At 48.5% G+C, this 17,154-nt stretch overlaps 1 protein-coding gene and 1 non-coding gene across 3 annotated transcripts in view; both read right to left on the bottom strand.

Annotated features, from left to right (window-relative positions):
• The window catches only part of gstz1 (glutathione S-transferase zeta 1), a 29,428-nt gene extending 12,552 nt beyond the window's left edge, over positions 1-16,876 (bottom strand). Inside the window, exons 1-5 of one of the 2 annotated variants that reach the window (XM_052016095.1) lie at positions 16,774-16,876; positions 6,032-6,150; positions 2,204-2,255; positions 1,857-1,924; positions 1,167-1,247 (exon numbers count right to left, since the gene is read on the bottom strand). In XM_052016095.1, coding sequence (XP_051872055.1) covers positions 1,167-1,247; positions 1,857-1,924; positions 2,204-2,255; positions 6,032-6,037 — 207 coding nt within the window. In that variant the 5' untranslated portion in view covers positions 6,038-6,150; positions 16,774-16,876. Of the gene's footprint in view, positions 1-1,166; positions 1,248-1,856; positions 1,925-2,203; positions 2,256-2,381; positions 2,431-6,031; positions 6,151-16,773 lie in introns of those variants that run through there. The other variant, XM_052016085.1, reaches the window with a different exon arrangement.
• Positions 10,553-10,874, bottom strand: LOC127579007 (small Cajal body-specific RNA 13). Its single transcript, XR_007957622.1, has one exon. It is a non-coding gene; the product is annotated as a small Cajal body-specific RNA 13 (non-coding RNA).
• Positions 16,877-17,154: the final 278 nt, after the last annotated feature.

Raw genomic sequence — 17,154 nt, 5'->3', positions numbered from 1 at the left:
GAGGTATATAAAATCAAGAGGCATAGATAAAGCAGATAGCCAGTGTGTGTTTCCCATGGTAGGGCACAAGTTGAAGGTGAGAGGGAGGAGGTTTAAAAAGGGATCAGAGGGTGTGTTGTTTGGTATGTAGTGTAGTTGGTGTGGTACCTGCAATGAGCTGCCAGAGAATGGTTGTGGCAGGAACAGTAACAACGTTTAAGAGGCACCTGGACAGGTACTTGAATGAGCAGGGCACAGAGGGAGATGGAATTATTGCAGGCAGGTGGGATTAGTGTAGATGGTCAGCACAGAGATGATGGGCTGAAGGGCCTGTTTCTCTGGTGTACAGGTATGAATCTTTAAAGTCATAGCTGGAATACTGTGTAGAATGCCAAGGTGTACTAGTCCCAGTGAAGAGTCACAAGAGAGACAGCAGGTGCTGGGAACCTGGAGCAACACACAAGATGCTGGTGGAACTCAGTGGGTCAGGCAGCATCTGTGGAGGGAAATGGACAGTTGACGTTTTGGGTTGAGACCCTTCATCAGGACTGAATCCACCCAGTGATGAGCGACTTATGTGGAATGACTGGAGAAGTTGGGTTCTCCTCAGCGCAAAGGTTAGGCGGAGATTTATTGGAGTACTGATGAATTCCCAGTGACGGGCGGCGTCAGGAACAGAGGACACAGGTTTGGGGTAACTGGGGAAGTAACCGGGGACAGATGAAGGATATGCAGCGAATTGTTGTGATCTGCCCGAAAAGGCAGTGGTAGCAGATTCACAGGAAATCTTGAACTGGGTAAATGTCTGAAGTGGCAAAATCTGCAGGGCTGTGGGGAAAGTTTATTTGAAGAGTGCTCCCATACAAGGCCAAAGGTCATTCTTCTGGCTGTGTGGCTTTACAATTCCAAGGTGGTCTGTCTCATCGCCGTTTGCAGGGTCTTGCCATGTACAGGACCAACTGCCAACATCTGTAGTTTAGTGGTCAAGATCTATACAGATCTGCAGGTGCTGCCGATGACTGCTTTAGCTCAGATTCACCATTTGAGAGACCAAGACAGGTCAGAGAAACAAGGTAAACATTTACACAGTCAGGTTAACAGCCCCTGAACTCCTCTCTTGGGCAACATCCAAATTAACAAGCAGCAACAAAACCCCTCCTCCTCCAGCAGAAACAAACCATACTCACCGACTGGGAGAGGACGATCCCATCGATGGAGAGCGTTGGGACCTGCTTCATGGGATTAAGAGCCTTGAACGAATTACTGTGCTGCAGAGGAAATAAGAAGTTACTGATTAAAATGGTCCTTCACTATTATCTAATGCCCTAACACCAATACACTGCTCACCCCATTTGCCTCTCAGGTGTACATGAGCAATCCCAAAGCAGGGTTCTGTCCTGACCTGGGCAATATTTATCCTTCAAGTAACATTGCTAAAATACTCTGCGTATTGTAGGAGCCTGTGATGTGTAAGTGGGCTATCTCCCTTACAGAATTGACTGTACAAAGGGCATTTATTATATTTAAAGGGCATTTAAGAAACAGGAGCAGGTATACCTCCTCAAATCTGCCCAGGGTTTGTGATACAAAATATTTTAAAATAGTAATATGGGTGAATAATCACTTGACCTAACGTAATTTTTGCAATCACAAAACTTTGCCTTGTTCTGTTTGAAAATGATTCACATGAAGAGGAGAGTGAACTGGGAAGTAGCAGCGAAATGTTGCGGGAGGCGGGAGGCGGGAGGCGGGAGGCGGGAGGCGGGAGGCGGGGGGCGGGGGGCGGGGGGCGGGGGGGCGGGGGGGCGGGGGGGGGCGGGGGGCGGGGGGCGGGGGGCGGGGGGCGGGGGGGGGGGGGGGGGGGGCTGGACGGGTACCTGCTGCCCTCCATCTTTGATCAGGTTCACAGCCACCTGCTCGTATTCGATTCCTTTGAAAGCAAGAGCTGAGTGAGAGAGAAACAAGTTTTAGAAACTCACTAAAGTTTCACTTCTACCCATGTTCCCGTTAAATTCAGAGACAACCTCACACCCAGCTGAAGCTTTTATAAATAAAAAAATTTCCAAAGTTTAATGGATTGCTGCAGTTGACAAGACTGGATCATCCATTCAAGTTTAATTTCTGTGAAAGCCCAACTCGGTATCAGTCTCTCTCTCTCACGCACACACAGGCACAGATAGGCAGACAGATGATTTCAAATTGCAGCCAGTTGTTGGAGCCTCACCAATTCGCACCCTCCATGAGCAGGAACTCCTGAAGTACGAGTACAACACAGGCTGGAAAAAAGCAGCACAGGATAACCATTAGATTCAAATCCACTAACAGAGAGACTGCAGACTCAGACACACTCCAGGGCTACATTGCCCTGATGAAGATTACTGCTGCTTCATCTAGATACTAACTTTACCCATTGATGCCATCTCTGGTTGGGCTTTTGTCCCGTGGACTCTGTGCCCCCTCGGAGAGACATACAAACAAAATTAAAATATGGGCGGCCACAAAAAAATACACCAATCACAAACCACTACAGCTCACTCCCATGGTTAAAGTTTACAGACTGCTTTTGGTCAGAAGAAGCTTATTCTGGAGGGTTAAATGGAAAGGATTTAACTCAACAGGAGAAACTATTTTGTGTTACATGTGTGAGGATTTGGGTCGTGGAATGTATCACTTGTCAGTGACTGCAGTGGAGCCAGTGGAATGTTATTCAGGCTAGTGTGTGAAGATTAGGACGTCTGAAGGCAAAGAGGAGAAGAACCATTTACTTGGGCCTGATCTTGCCACATTTCCTTTCATTCTAAATGGAGTTTCCTCCCACTAAAACCCATCTAGCTCTCCGGTTTGTATTTTATATTTTTAATTCCTTTGAGACAATGGCCACATAACCAGGTCGCAACAGGGTTCTTCACCAATTTACACGATGCTAGCAAATAAATTCTCCCAGCACGCTGGGCAGCAGGTAGTGCTACTGCTTCAGCTCCAGGCACTCAGTTTCAATCCTGATCTCCGGTGCTGTCTGTGTGGAGTTTGTATGTTCTCCCTGTGACCGTGAGGGCTTCCCCCGGCTGCTCTAGTTTCCTCCCACATCACAAAGATTAAATGGCCGCTGTAAATTACCTCCAGTCTAGGTGAGTGGCAGGATAATCAAAGGAGAGCTGATTAGCATGAGAGAGAATGGGTGTGGTGGGGGGGAGTGCTTCAAGGCAATAAAAAGGATTGGGACTTGCTAAGGGTTTGCATGGATCTAATGAGCTGAATGGCCTCGTGTTGCAATAACAAATACGACCATCAAAACTAGATGGACCACCCAACTTCAACACAAAGACGAAGACATTCCACACTTCGTGAACATCCGAGGATCCACCAAAGCTGGGAGAACTGTCCCAACGACTAGACAAGCAACAGCCTGATAATCACAACCAGCAGCCAATTCCTCAGGTTCTTCCAACATCTTATCTGGGCATCAGCTGTAGGGCAGTCACCAGATGTGGCTGTACAATGAGGAGGGCATGTGCTGATCAGGTGGCTTCCTTATCAGAGTTTGATCTCATCCTAGGAGACTTCATGGGCTCTGCAGTAAATGCTGCAAACTCTTGGGCAGCTGTGTCCTCAGACAAAGATGACAAAGGACAAAGGAAGACAAATGAGGGTAAGACATTCACAGTCAACAGTAGGTCCTGGGGAGTGTTGTAGAACAGAGGGACATAGGAGTACAAGTACATGGTTCCCCGAAAGCAGCGTCACAGGTAGACAGGGTGGAGAAGGTGGCTTTTGGCACATTGGCCTTCATTAGTCAGGGCACTGAGTATAGAAGTTGGGATGTTATGTTGCAGTTGTACAAGTTGTTGTTGAGGTCACATTAAGTATATTGTGTTCAGTTTTGGTCGTGAGCTACAGGAAAGATGCCATTAAGCTGGAAAGAGTGCAGAGGAGGTTTACGAGGATGTTATCAGGACAAGTGACTGAGTTATGGAGAGAGGTTGAGCAGGTTGGGACTTTTTTCATTGGAACAAAGGAGGCTGAGGAGTGATCTTATAGAGGTGTATAAAATCCTGAGGGGCATAGATAGGGTGAATGCACACAGGAATCAAGAACTTGAGGGCATAGGTTTAAGGGGAGAGGGGAGAGATTTAATAGGAACGTGGGGGGGAGCAACTTTTTCACACAGAGCGTGGTCAGTATATGCAACGAGCTGCGAGAGGAAATGGTTGAGGCAGGCACATTAACAACAGGTACATGGATAGGAAAAGTTTAGAGGGACGTGGGCCAAACGCGGAAAAATGGGACGAGTTTATTGGGAATCTTGGTCGGCATGGACCAATTGGGCGGAAGGGCCTGTGTCTGTTCTGAATGACTCTGGATGGCCAGCAGGAGGTAGCAGAGAGGTGCTGATCAACCAGCTACTTTCCTCCCTCCGCTGAGGAGTCAGTGCTCTTCCCTGCTGAACACCATCGAGAAGATTCACAGAACAATCAGGGGGCCTTCAGTGCCCTTGTTAGTGGGTACACGCTGACGAGTCAAAGTTTGTTCGTCCCAATCTGGGAGAAGGATCAGAAAGTTCTAGGCTGATGTTGCAGTGCACTACTCAGGGACCCCAGCAGGTGGGGCTATCTTTGCATTAAGACATTAAGCCGAGGCTGAGTGCTCTGGTGGGTGGATGTGAAGTGACAACAGTTCAAATGCCAGCAGGAAGATTGTTCCCAGTTTCTCTCCACTGAGAACTTCCAACAGTTTTCTTTCTTATTTCAGAACTGCAGTTTGTTGCTTTCTGACACCTGTCGAATTCACTACCAGCAACACACAAGATGCTGGAGGAACTCAGTGGGCCAGGCAGCATCTGTGGAGGGAAATGGACAGTCGAACATTTCAGGTCGAGGTCCTTCATCTGGAGGTCTCGACCCAACACTTCTTTTCCAGGAATTGCCCTCCTGAGGAAGCTCTGCTCCTCTTCCTACAGCAGCTCCATTTGTCCCTTTTACCTCACTCACCATCATTGGCTTCCTTTGCTCTTCTCGTCTTTGATAAGGTGTTGACCAAAACTCACTTCCATAGACAAATCTCTTTCCTTAATGAGCGACTCGCTGTCAACTTACTCTACATGGATTCCAGCTGAAATTCCACCCTCCACACCTTGGATCCACACGTTTACAGATATGTCCAAAATATTCAGCACTTTACCTCCACAGATGCTGCCTGACTGGCTGAGCATTCCCAGTATTTTCTGTTTTTATTTTAGGTTATACCTCATGTACTGGTCAATACTTAACGCTCAAAACAACATTTATAAAACAAATAACCTAACAAGCATCTGACAGAATACTCTCCCCTTGCCTGTTGCCGTTATCAGACGCTTGAAATGACCTCTCATACGCTAAAGATGTGCTCCTGATCTCCCAATCTACCTCGTCATGGCCCTTGCACCCAAATGTTTACTTTCCCTTTTTTTTACTACCTCAATGTACTTGTGTATGGAATGATCTGCCTGGATCACATGCAAACGAAAGTTTTTCATGGTATCTCGGTACATGTGACAATAATAAACCAATATATTGAGTGCAGCTCTGATTTACTGTTTAGTTTTTAAACGCAGTGTGTGTGCTTGGAATCTGGATCACACTGCCAGCAGTTGTGCTGGGGGCAGGTTTCATTGTGGCCTTCAAGGTGCAGGGTCTCAACCTGAAACGTCGACAATCCTTCTCACCCCTCACACAGATGCTGCCCGACCCGCTGAGTTCCTCCAGCGGGTTGTTCATTTTATCCAGGTTCCAGCCTCTGCAGTCTCTGTCTCAAAAGGAATAATTTGCATGTTTCTGGCAAAAGAGTGAGGGAATGGGACAAATAGAGCACTCTATCAAAAAGCAGTTCTTCAGCACTACAGTCAGGAACTTGCTGGGTGGGACCTGTGGCCCATGCTGTGGATTGATAAAGAACAGGAGGTTTACTTCTCCAAAACAAAACAGCTTCTGCGGACACAACAGTTATATACTGTTAACCTTGCCTGGACCCTCCTTCCTCAATCTACAGTCTCTAACTGACCCAAGTGGGTACATACCTGCATCCTTCGTTGTTTCAGTCTACTGTCTCTCCACACATCCGTGACCTTCACAGCTTGCAGTGTTCCTCAGCAGAAGACGAAAGAGCTGGATTCCTTTAACCCACTGCCACACGTCCCTTTGAGATAAACCAAAGCAGCATTAACTGAGCTCTTCCAGCAAATTATCTTCCAACATAAACATTCTAGTTAAAGAAAATCAATCTCTGCACCAGCACCCTCCCTGTAATAGGGATTCATTTCCTCAGGCACTGGGAGCAGAGCTGCCTTGTGTCTTATCCAATTGGTACACTTTATGGAGCCCTTACAGCACCAAAACAGCCCATTGTGCCCATCCCTGCTCCTTGGAAGAGCCCAGCAATGAAGCCCATTGGAGCTGGTGGTGAATTGAACCACAGGGAGGAACAGTGCCAAGCTGGTTCTGTCCTCACCCTGCACCTCCAACAAGGAAACATCCCAAGGTGCTTAGCAGCAGTATTAACAAAGAAAACAGTTCATAAAATTTTCAAGCCAAAAGAAGCCTCAGGACAACAAACAATCTGCTGGAGGAGCTCTGTGGGTCGAGCAGCATCTGTGGGGGTGGGGGGGTGGCGTCAGGAAGGAACTGTCAATGTTTTGGATCAAAACCCTACATCAGGACCTGAAATGTCAACAATTGCTGATGCAGGGTTTCAACCTGAAACATTGACAGTCCTTCCCCTCACAGATGCTGTCTGACCCGCTGGGCTCCTCCAGCAGATCGTTTGTTGCTCCAGATTCAAGCATCTGCAGTTTCATGGGTCTCCAAAATCTCAGCACAGACAGTCAAAGGTTTAGTCAAAGAGATATTTTAAATAAGTATCTTAAAAAGAAAACAAAAACAGAGAAAAGAGTTTTATGAGTTAATTCTAGAGATTAGGGCACGGGCAGCTTAAGGCACAGCTGTCGAGGGTGAAGTGATTATATCCAGCGTATGCAAAAAGGCCACAGCTGGAAGAGGCCATAAGACAAAGGAGCAGAAGTCGGCCACTTGGCCCATCGAGTCTGCTCCGCCATTCTATCATGAGCTGATCCATTCTCCCATTTAGCCCCACCCCCCCCACCTTCTCACCATAATCTTTGATGCCCTGGCTACTCAGATACCTATCAATCTCTGCCTTACATACACCCAATGACTTTACCTTCACAGCCGCCCGTGGCAACAAATTCCACAGATTCACCACCCTCTGGCTGAAGAAATTTCTCCGCATCTCTGTTCTGAATGGGCGCCCTTCAATCCTGAAGTCGTGCCCTCTTGTACTAGACTCCCCTACCATGGGAAACAACTTTGCCACATCTACTCTGTCAAGGCCTTTTAACATTTGAAATGTTTCTATGAGGTCCCCCCTCATTCTTCTGAACTCCAAGGAGTACGGCCCAAGAGCCGTCAAACGTTCCTCATATGTCAACCCTCTCATTCCTGGAATCATTCTAGTGAATCTTCTCTGAACCCTCTCCAACGTCAGCACATCCTTTCTTAAATCAGGAGCCCAAAACTGCGCACAGTACTCCAAGTGAAGTCTTACCAATGCCTTATAGACCCTCAACATCACATCCCTGCTCTTGTATTCTATTCCTCCAGAAATGAATGCCAACATTGCATTCACCTTCTTCACCACCGACTCAACCTGGAGGTTAACTTTTAGGGTACCCTGCACAAGAGGGCAGAGATCTGGTGGGTTGGTAGGGGTTGCAGAAAGTGGGGCTGGAGAGAAGCACCGTGGAGGGTCTTGAAAATGAGTGAGGATTCTAAGGGTGTTGTCAGTGCAAGAGGTGGTACAGATCAAGACAGCAAACTTGCATATATGATATGAAAATAAGATTGTCAATACTGGAAATTTGAAACAAAAAACAGAAAATGCTGGAAGCATTGAGTAAGTCAGGCAGCATCTGTGGAAAGAGAAACAGTGGTAATGTTTCAGATCACAGACCCTTCATGAAAACTGGAACATCAGAACTGATGAAACACCTTTGTGAATGGGTAAGGGAATGAATTAAAGTACAGACACATAGTATGGTAGGACAGAGGATAAGAGTTGGAGTATGAGGGTGTTAGTATCCACACATACTTTCCCACAGGGATCACCTGCACGGAGCAACCAAGAGGAAACTGGTTGTTTCTCCGTGCAGTGTGGATTGGTTAAACTCAGAGCAAGACGGATGGATGGACACGAGACCCAAGTGACATTACAGTTGATCAAGACATTCAAAAGTGCATTGTGTTTTAAATTAGGAGAGAAAACTTCCCATAAAGCAGACATCAGATGCTGGTTAAGGGACCAATAATGGCCCAGGACTGTGAGAAATCCCTTGCAATTCCTCCTAATAATGAAGGAAGGTTTACAGACAGGGCCAGGGTTATCACATCAGCCAAAACTGGCATTTCTGACCATGCCGTACTCCCCCTGTCATGCCCCTACAAGTGTACAGCACCCTACTCAGTACAGGCCCCTCCATCCTTGCAACAGAGCTGCCCCGGCACGTGTGTAGTATCTCACTCACTACTGCTCCACTGCCTGTGCCGTGCTCCCCCAGCACTGTCCCAACAACTGCGACTCCCCAGCACCACCTCAACAACCGTGCCCCCCCAGCGCCACCCCAACGACCGCTGACCCCCCCAGCACCACCCCATGACCGTGTCACCCACACACACCAGCCCTTCCCTGCACCATGATTGTGCAGCACTCACTTGGCACTGCCCTTATGAGTACAAAACTTTCTGTGCTGAAATCCTGACCTCGGGCACGGTCTGTGTGGAGTTTGCTTGTTCTCCCTGTGACCTCGTGGGTTTCCCCTGAGTACTCTGGTTTCCACCCCCATCCAAAGTTGCCCCTGGTGTGCAGGTGAGGGGTAGAATCTGGGGGAGTTGGTGGAGATATGGGTAGAATAGGTTTCCCACAGGCAAAACTAGTGAGGGAATTGGTTTCAACAAACTGCTGGAGGAACTCAGCGGGTCGAGCAGCAACTGTGGGGTGGGGGGGGGAGGGAAGGAATTGTCGACATTTCAGGTCAAAACCCTGCATCAGGACTGAGAGTGGAGAGGGGAGATGGCTGGTATAGAGAGCGGAAGGGAAGCGGTGAGACGGGAGCCCGAGGTGATTGGTGGACTGAGGGGGGGTGCAAGATGACAGGCAGGTAGAGCCAGGTAAGGGAGGGGAGCAGGGTTGGAGTTAGGAGACAGTAGCAGATGGATGATAGATGGAAGCAGACAGAGAGGAAAAACTAATGAGAGGCAGACGGAGTGAGGTGGGAGAGAGGAGGGTGAAGGTTGGAGACAGCCACAGGAGGGAGATAAGCAGGAACACAAAGGACTAGCAGTGCTGGACTCTGATACGTAAAGGAGGTGAGAAAGGAATTGGTTTGTTCTGTGAGCTGAGAAACTCAATGAGCCAAAATGGGCTTCTTCTATGTCAAAGGACATATACAAACTTTCAGCCTGAATTTGCTGTTCCAGTATCACGAGCACCTCACTACTGTATTTGCCATCAGTAACAACCGCAACAGCAAAGCCATGCTTACTAATGCATTAATCATGTCCCATGACTCTGTTTTCTTGCTGATTTTACCCCTTACATTAATGCCTCCTAGGACAAAAGGGCCCTGAACAATTGTACTAACATACTCATTACTGATAACGCACTGTGAGATTTTAGGCTACACGTTACTTTTGATTAAAATGAAAGGACACCTAGGTCAATCCTGAAAATTCTTCAGGTTCCTAATAAACACGGCACAGTATCGTAGCGGTTAGCGCGACGCTATTACAGCACCAGCGACCTGGGTTCGATTCCTGCAGCTGTCCGTAAGGAGTTTGTACGTTCTCCCGTGTCTGTGTGGGTTTCCTCCGGGTGCTCTGGTTTCCTCCCACATTGCAAAGACGTACGGGTAGGTTAATTTGGGTTTAAAATGGGCAGCGCGGACTCGTTGAGCCAGAAGGGCCTGTTACCACGCTGTAAATAAAATTTTTAAAAAATGGGTGGGGGCCACAGTACATTTGCAATCAGTCTAACATCACCTAAGTAAATGCCCAGTCATGCTTGATCAGTTTCTGGCTTGTTTAGATACCAGTGCCGCAAACCAGTGTGCTCTCATACACACACAGCCCAAGGACTTGCATTGCCTGAAAGGAAAATAGCCTACCAATCCCAATTAACTAACATCTCTGGACCTAACATAATTCTGGTTATTCAACTTAATCCTTCAAAAGCTGAATTTAACACCATGCAAATCACCTCAAAGTCTAGCCACAGAGAAATAATCAAAAGATCCCAAAAAATATACTGGCAGATTGGAGATCAGGCAAACGATCTCCCTTGTGTAAATCAGTGAAACATGGCCACCTAAAGCAAGGTAACAAACAAGTGTACAAAACAAAGTATTTTGTTGGGAGAATTTCATCAGGGTGTCTGGGTCGGGCATCATTTCACTGGGCAGTGGAATGGGTTTGATGAGCTGAAGGCTGACTCCCACTTCTAAAAGGCACAGTTACACAAGACTGAAACAACTTGTACCAGCCTTCAGTGTCTGACAGAACAGTGCTCTCGTCTTATCAACAATATCTGGGACTGGGACACTTTGCTCTTCCTGTTTGGAGATCGATGAAGGCACTGGTAAAGCCAGCATCCCCGTGACAACAGGATTCTGTGAGTAAGTGTGTGGGGAAAGGGGTTGGAAGGCAGATTGGGGGGATGGGGAGAAGGTGTCAGAGTACACAGAGTACATGCACATGGGATGTAGTTGTGGTGATGTACTCAGTGCCCACTCTAGGCTGCTCCTCTGTATGGAGCGCAGTAATGGGAACCATTGGTCACTGCAGACACAAGCTTGAATCATTAGCCACCAACCATCCTCTTATCCACATGGCTGCAAATGCTGCTGGATACTATTTAATAATCCCATAACACCAAGCCAGCTCTTGTTTTGCTCCCCCTTCATTTCCCTATCCTCTATTTCATCCTCAAAATGGCATACTCAAAGTTATGGTGACAGTGCTTGATGATGAAAGCTGTGTGTTGGCTTACGTATGGTACAAGTCATCATGGAACTACTGAGCCAAGAAGCCTCATCCAGACTGTAGATGGTGGAATTTGGGGCAAAAAAAATAAACTGCTGGAAGAACTCAGCAGATCAAGCAGCATCTGTGGAGGGAAACAAATGGTTGATGTTTTGAGAATGAGAGTGTAGAGGGAAGATAGCCAGTATAAAGAGGGGAGAGAAGGGGTGAATCAGAGACTGGTAGGTGATAGGTGGAATCAGATGTTTGGGTGGGTGGGGGGGGGGGGAGGTGGAAGAAGAGATGACGGGCAGATGGAGCCAGGGTGGGGGCAGGAGGAAGGGAGCAGTGTTGAGATAGTGGGTAATATGTGGGAATGATGGGCAAAAAGAAATGAAGGCAGATGGAGCCAGGGAGGGAGGGGGAATGGTAGAGACAGATCGCTCAGTGATAGATGGAACCAGATAAGGAAGGGATGGTGGGTAGATGGAACTAGTGGGGCAGAGTGAGAGAGTGACATGTCTAGGTAATGGGGGGGGGGGGGGGGTGTGGCTGGATGGAACAGGTGAACTACTTCCCCCACCTGGTTCCACCTATCAGCCTCTGTCTCCCTCCTCCAGCTCACCTCTTTATATTGGTCATCTTCCCGCTACACTGATGAAGGGTCTGAAATGTCCCCATCCCTTTGCCTCCACAGATGCTGCTAGACCCGCTGAATTCTTCCAGCAGTTTGTTTTTTTTTGAGCCAAATGGTATGTTGGGAATGCAAGTACCACATGTCCCAGATATTGTCCCTCCAACTTCTCAGGCAAAGACAGCATTTTCATTCAAGAACCATGACTCTCCCACATCCACATCCCACCACTGGGTTTTTTGGTGGCTTCAACGCACACTGAGGTGGTGCAAATGGGGACGGTTCTTGGATTCAGCAACAAGAGCTGGTAACATTTAGAAAGTGTCAAACATCCCAAGGTGCTTCACAAGTCATAGACATTGAGTGAACTATGTCTCTGTACAGAGAGGACGGGTTACACCCGAACCAGAAGGGGGCCAATATCCTTGCGGCTAGGTTTGCTAGGGTGGTTCGGGAGGGTTTAAACTAGTTTGTGAGGGGGAAGGGAACTGGAGGAGTAGGTCAGAGGAAGAAGGCGATGGGGAAAAGTTAGATCAAACAGGTAGAGAGGCTTTGGGGAAGGGGAAGGAGAAGCAGAATACAGGCTATAAAAGTAGTAAGGTAGATGGACTGAAGTATGTTTACTTAAATGCAAGAAGTGTCAGGAATAAGGGGGATGAACTGAGGGCTTCGATAAGTATGGGGGACTATGATATTGTGGCTATTACTGAGACGTGGCTGACGTCAGGACAGGGGTGGATATTGAATATTCCTGGTTTTCGGTGTTTTAAGAGGGATAGGGAAGGGGGGAAGAGGAGGAGGGGTGGCGATACTGGTCAGGGACACTGTTATGGCTGTGGAAAAGATGGATGTTGTAGAAGGATCATCTCTAGAGTCCGTATGGGTGGAATTAAGGAACAAGAAAGGAGCAGTTACTCTACTAGGAGTATTCTATAGGCCCCCCGGTAGCAGTAGAGATATAGAGGAGCAGATTGGCAGGCAGTGTTTGGAGAGAAGCAAAAATAACAGGGTTGTTATAATGGGAGACTTCAACTTCCCAAATATAGACTGGAACCTGCTTAGTGCCAAAGGTTTAGATGGGACGGAATTTGTTAAATGTGTCCAGGAGGGATTCCTGACGCAGTATGTTGACAGGCCAACTAGAGGGAATGCCATGTTAGATCTAGTTTTGGGAAAAGAACCTGGACAGGTGAAGGATCTATTGGTGGATGAGCATTTGGGGGACAGTGACCATTGCTCCATAACCTTTAAAATTGTCATGGACAGGGACAGGTGCAGAGAGGACAAGAGGATTTTTAATTGGGGAAGGGCAAACTATGAGGCTATAAGGAGAGAACTTGGGAGTGTAAATTGGGATGTCCTTTTTGAAGGAAAATGTACCATGGAGATGTCGATGTTCAGGGATCTTATGCAGGATGTTAGGGATAAATATGTCCCAGTGAGGCAGAGAAGGAATGGCAGGGTGAAGGAACCGTGGGTGACGAGAGAGGTGGAACGACTTGTTAGGGAGAAGAAGGTAGCGTACATAAGGTATAAGCAGCAAGGTTCAGACAGGGCCCGTGAGGAATATCGGGTAGCGAGGAAGGAACTTAAGAAAGGGCTGAGGAGAGCTAGAAGGGGACATGAAAAGGCGTTGGCTAGTAGGGTTAAGGAAAATCCCAAGGCCTTTTTCAAGTACGTGAAGGGTAGGAGGATGGCTAGGGTGAAGGTAGGTCTGATTAAGGACAAAGGTGGGAGAATTTGCCTGGAGGCGGTGGAAGTGAGAGAAGTTCTCAATGAGTACTTCTCTTCGGTATTCACCAGGGAGAGGGGTCTTGATGATGCGGAAGGGAGTGCTGGTAGGGGTAATGTTCTCGAGGTTGTAGCTATCAAGAGAGAGGATGTGTTGACGTTGTTAAATAATATTAAGACAGATAAATCTCCGGGGCCTGACGGGATTTTCCCCAGGCTGCTTCGAGAGGCTAGGGAGGAGATTGTTGAACCGCTGGTAAGGATCTTTGAGTCCTCGTTGTCCACGGGGAGGGTGCCAGAGGTGAGTCTCACGTCTGTGGTGGGTAAGCTGTTAGAAGGGATTCTAAGGGATAGGATTTATGAACACCTTGAGAATCATGGACTGATTAGGGACAGCCAGCATGGCTTTGTGAAGGGAAGATCTTGCCTCACAAGCCTGATAGAGTTCTTTGAGGAGATGACCAGGAAGATTGATGAGGGCAGTGCGGTGGATGTGGTTTACATGGATTTTAGTAAAGCGTTTGATAAGGTTTCTCATGGTAGGCTTCTTCAGAAGGTCAGAGGCCAAGGGATCCAAGGAAGCTTGGCTGCGTGGATTAGGAATTGGCTTGCATGTAGAAAGCAGAGGGTTCTGGTGGAAGGAGTGCCCTCGGATTGGAAGGCAGTGACTAGTGGTGTCCCGCAGGGATCGGTTCTGGGACCTCTACTTTTTGTGATATTTATAGATGACTTAGATGAGGGGGTGGAGGGCTGGGTTAGTAAGTTTGTGGACGACACTAAGATAGGCGATGTTGTGGATAGTGTGGAGGGCTGTCGGAGCTTACAGAGGGATATTGATAGGATGCAGAGCTGGGCTGACAAGTGGCAGATGGAGTTTAATCCGGAGAAGTGTGAGGTGGTACATTTTGGAAGGACAAACTCCAGGGCAGAGTACTGGGTAAATGGCAAGGTACTTGGCAGTGTAGAGGAGCAGAGGGATCTGGGGGTTCATATTCACAGTTCATTGAAAGTTGCCTCACAGGTGGAAAGAGCAGTTAAGAAGGCCAATGGGATGTTGGCTTTCATAAGTCACGGGATTGAGTTTAAGAGCCACGAGGTGATGATGCAGCTTTACAAAACTCTAGTTTGGCCACACTTAGAGTACTGTGTTCAGTTCTGGTTGCCTCATTATAGGAAGGATGTGGAGGCATTGGAGAGGGTGCAGAGGAGATTTACCAGGATGCTGCCTGGATTGGAGCGTATTGAATATGAGGAGAGGCTTAAGGTGCTAGGGCTTTATTCACTGGAAAGGAGGAGGATGAGAGGAGACATGATAGAGGTATATAAAATATTGAGAGGAATAGATAGACAGTCAGCGCCTCCTTCCCAGGGCACCAATGCTCAAGACGAGAGGGCATGGCTTTAAGGTTGTGGGTGGGAGGTTCAGGGGAGATGTCAGGGGGAGGTTTTTCACCCAGAGAGTGGTTGGTGCATGGAATGCACTGCCTGGGGTGGTGGTGGAGGCAGATACATTGGACAGGTTCAAGAGCTTGTTGGATAGGCATATGGAGGAGTGTGGGATGGGGGGATATGCGGGAGGAAGGGGTTAGGTAGTGTGAGGGTGGTTTGATGGATGGCACAACATGGTGGGCCGAAGGGCCTGTTTTGTGCTGTATGGTTTTATGGAACCACACACACACAGGGTGGTATGGCATCTGCTCTGCCCAAGACCGCAAGAAATTGCAGAGTTGTGAATGCAACGCAGTACATCATGCAAACCAGCCTCCCCTCCATTGATTCCGTCTACACCTCCCACTGCCTTGGATAAGCAGCCAACATAATCAGAGACCCCCACCTCAGTCATGCTCATTTCTTCCCCCTACCATCGGGCAGAAGATACAAAAGCTTGAAAGCACGTACCACTAGGGTCGAGGACAGCTTCTACCCTGCTATTATCAGGCTCGTGAATGGACCTCTCATACACCAAAGATGAACTCTTGATCTCCCAATCTACCTCATCGTGGCCCTTGCACCCTGTCTGCTAGCACTACACTTTCTCTGTAACTGTACATTGTTTTCCTTTTTACTACCACATAAATGCCACAGCCAAGAAAGATCACCAGCGCCTCTACTTCCTCAGGAGGCTAAAGAAATTCGATTTGTCCCCTTTGACACTCACCAACTTTTATTGATACACCATAGAAAGCATCCTATCTGGATGTATCACGGCTTAGTACGGCAACTGCTCTGCCCAGGACCACAAGAAACTGCAGAGTTGTGGACACAGCCCAGCACATCACGGACACAGGCCTCCCCTCCTTGGACTCTTGTCTTTACCTCTAGTTGTCTTGGTGTAGCAGCCAGCATAATCAAAGACCCCACCCACCCAGGACATTCTCTCTTCTCTCCTCTCCTCTCCCATCAGGTAGGAGATACAGGAGCCTGAGGGCACGTACCACCAGACTTAAGGACAGCTTCTACGCTACCGTAATAAGACTATTGAACGGTTCCCTTATACAACAAGATGGACTCTGACCTCACGATCTACCTTGTTGTGACCTTGCACCTTATTGCACTGCACTTTCTCTGTAGCTGTGACACTTTGTACTGTTATTGTTTTTACCTATACTACATCAATGCACTCTGTACTAACTCAATGTAACTGCACTGTGTAATGAATTGACCTGTACCATCGTTGTGCAAGACAAGTTTTTCACTGTACCTCAGTACAAGTGACAATAATAAACCAATACCTCAATGTACTTGTTTATGGAATGATCTGTCTGGATGGCGCGCACACAAAAGCTTCTCACTGTATCTCGGTGCATGTGGCAATAATAAACCCAGAAGAAAGTTTACACCAAACCACACAAAGTGACACAAGAGAAGGAATGGTTAAACAACGCTGGGTTTTAAGGAGTCCTGAAGCTGGCAGCAGGGTGCAGATGTTCAGGGAGGGAGCTGCAGGGCACAGGCCTCCACAGCTGGCAGCAGATGTTCAGGGAGGGAGCTGCAGGGCACAGGCCTCCACAGCTGGCAGCAGATGTTCAGGGAGGGAGCTGCAGGGCACAGGCCTCCACAGCTGGCAGGGTAAGGCGTAGGGCCACAGGACTGGCGGGAGCTAGCAGGGTCCCGATAGGAGGAGTGGCCTCCTAGCCAGATGTCAGGGGGTGGTGCACGGCAGCATGTGCCGGCGGGGAGGCCGGGGCCGCTGCCGCCCGGGGAGGCGGACGGCCCCGACGCCGGGCCGGGGCCTCGCCGCTCAGTAGGCCCAGGCCCGTTGCCATGGAAACCGGAACCCGCGCAGCGCTGCCGAGCGCGAAGCCCCGGCCCCAGCCCCGGTCCCGGCCTGTGCGCTCGGTGCAGGAGACGCCCCACCGCCCGTACCTGCAGTGCTCATCCGGCCCGCAAACGGCGCCCAGTAAACCGGCCGGTGCCCGGCCTGCTGACCCCGAAACTAGAAACCCAAACACAGCCTCCCCGCCCCCCCGGGACTGATTGACGTACCGATCCTCCAATTATATTCGCCGTTCGCCAGTGGCGTCTCCCCGTGGAAAATGGAGGGCGGGACTTCACCTCAAACAAACTAACTATTAGACGAAAGATAATTCGTAATTTACCGTGACCAGTTTCTATTGTAATCACCGTGAGTTTATTCTGATTTTTCTAGTTACGGTTTAGGGCAAAGCTCACCCGCAGAGGCCGAGAGTTGGGCTTTTTGAATGACCGGCGAGGTTTGACAGATGGAAGGATTGTCCAATAGAACAT

This window comes from Pristis pectinata, chromosome 1 (assembly GCF_009764475.1).
Source record: "Pristis pectinata isolate sPriPec2 chromosome 1, sPriPec2.1.pri, whole genome shotgun sequence".
In the NCBI taxonomy this organism is placed as follows: domain Eukaryota; kingdom Metazoa; phylum Chordata; class Chondrichthyes; order Rhinopristiformes; family Pristidae; genus Pristis; species Pristis pectinata.
This window is presented reverse-complemented; position numbering and strand designations above follow the sequence as displayed.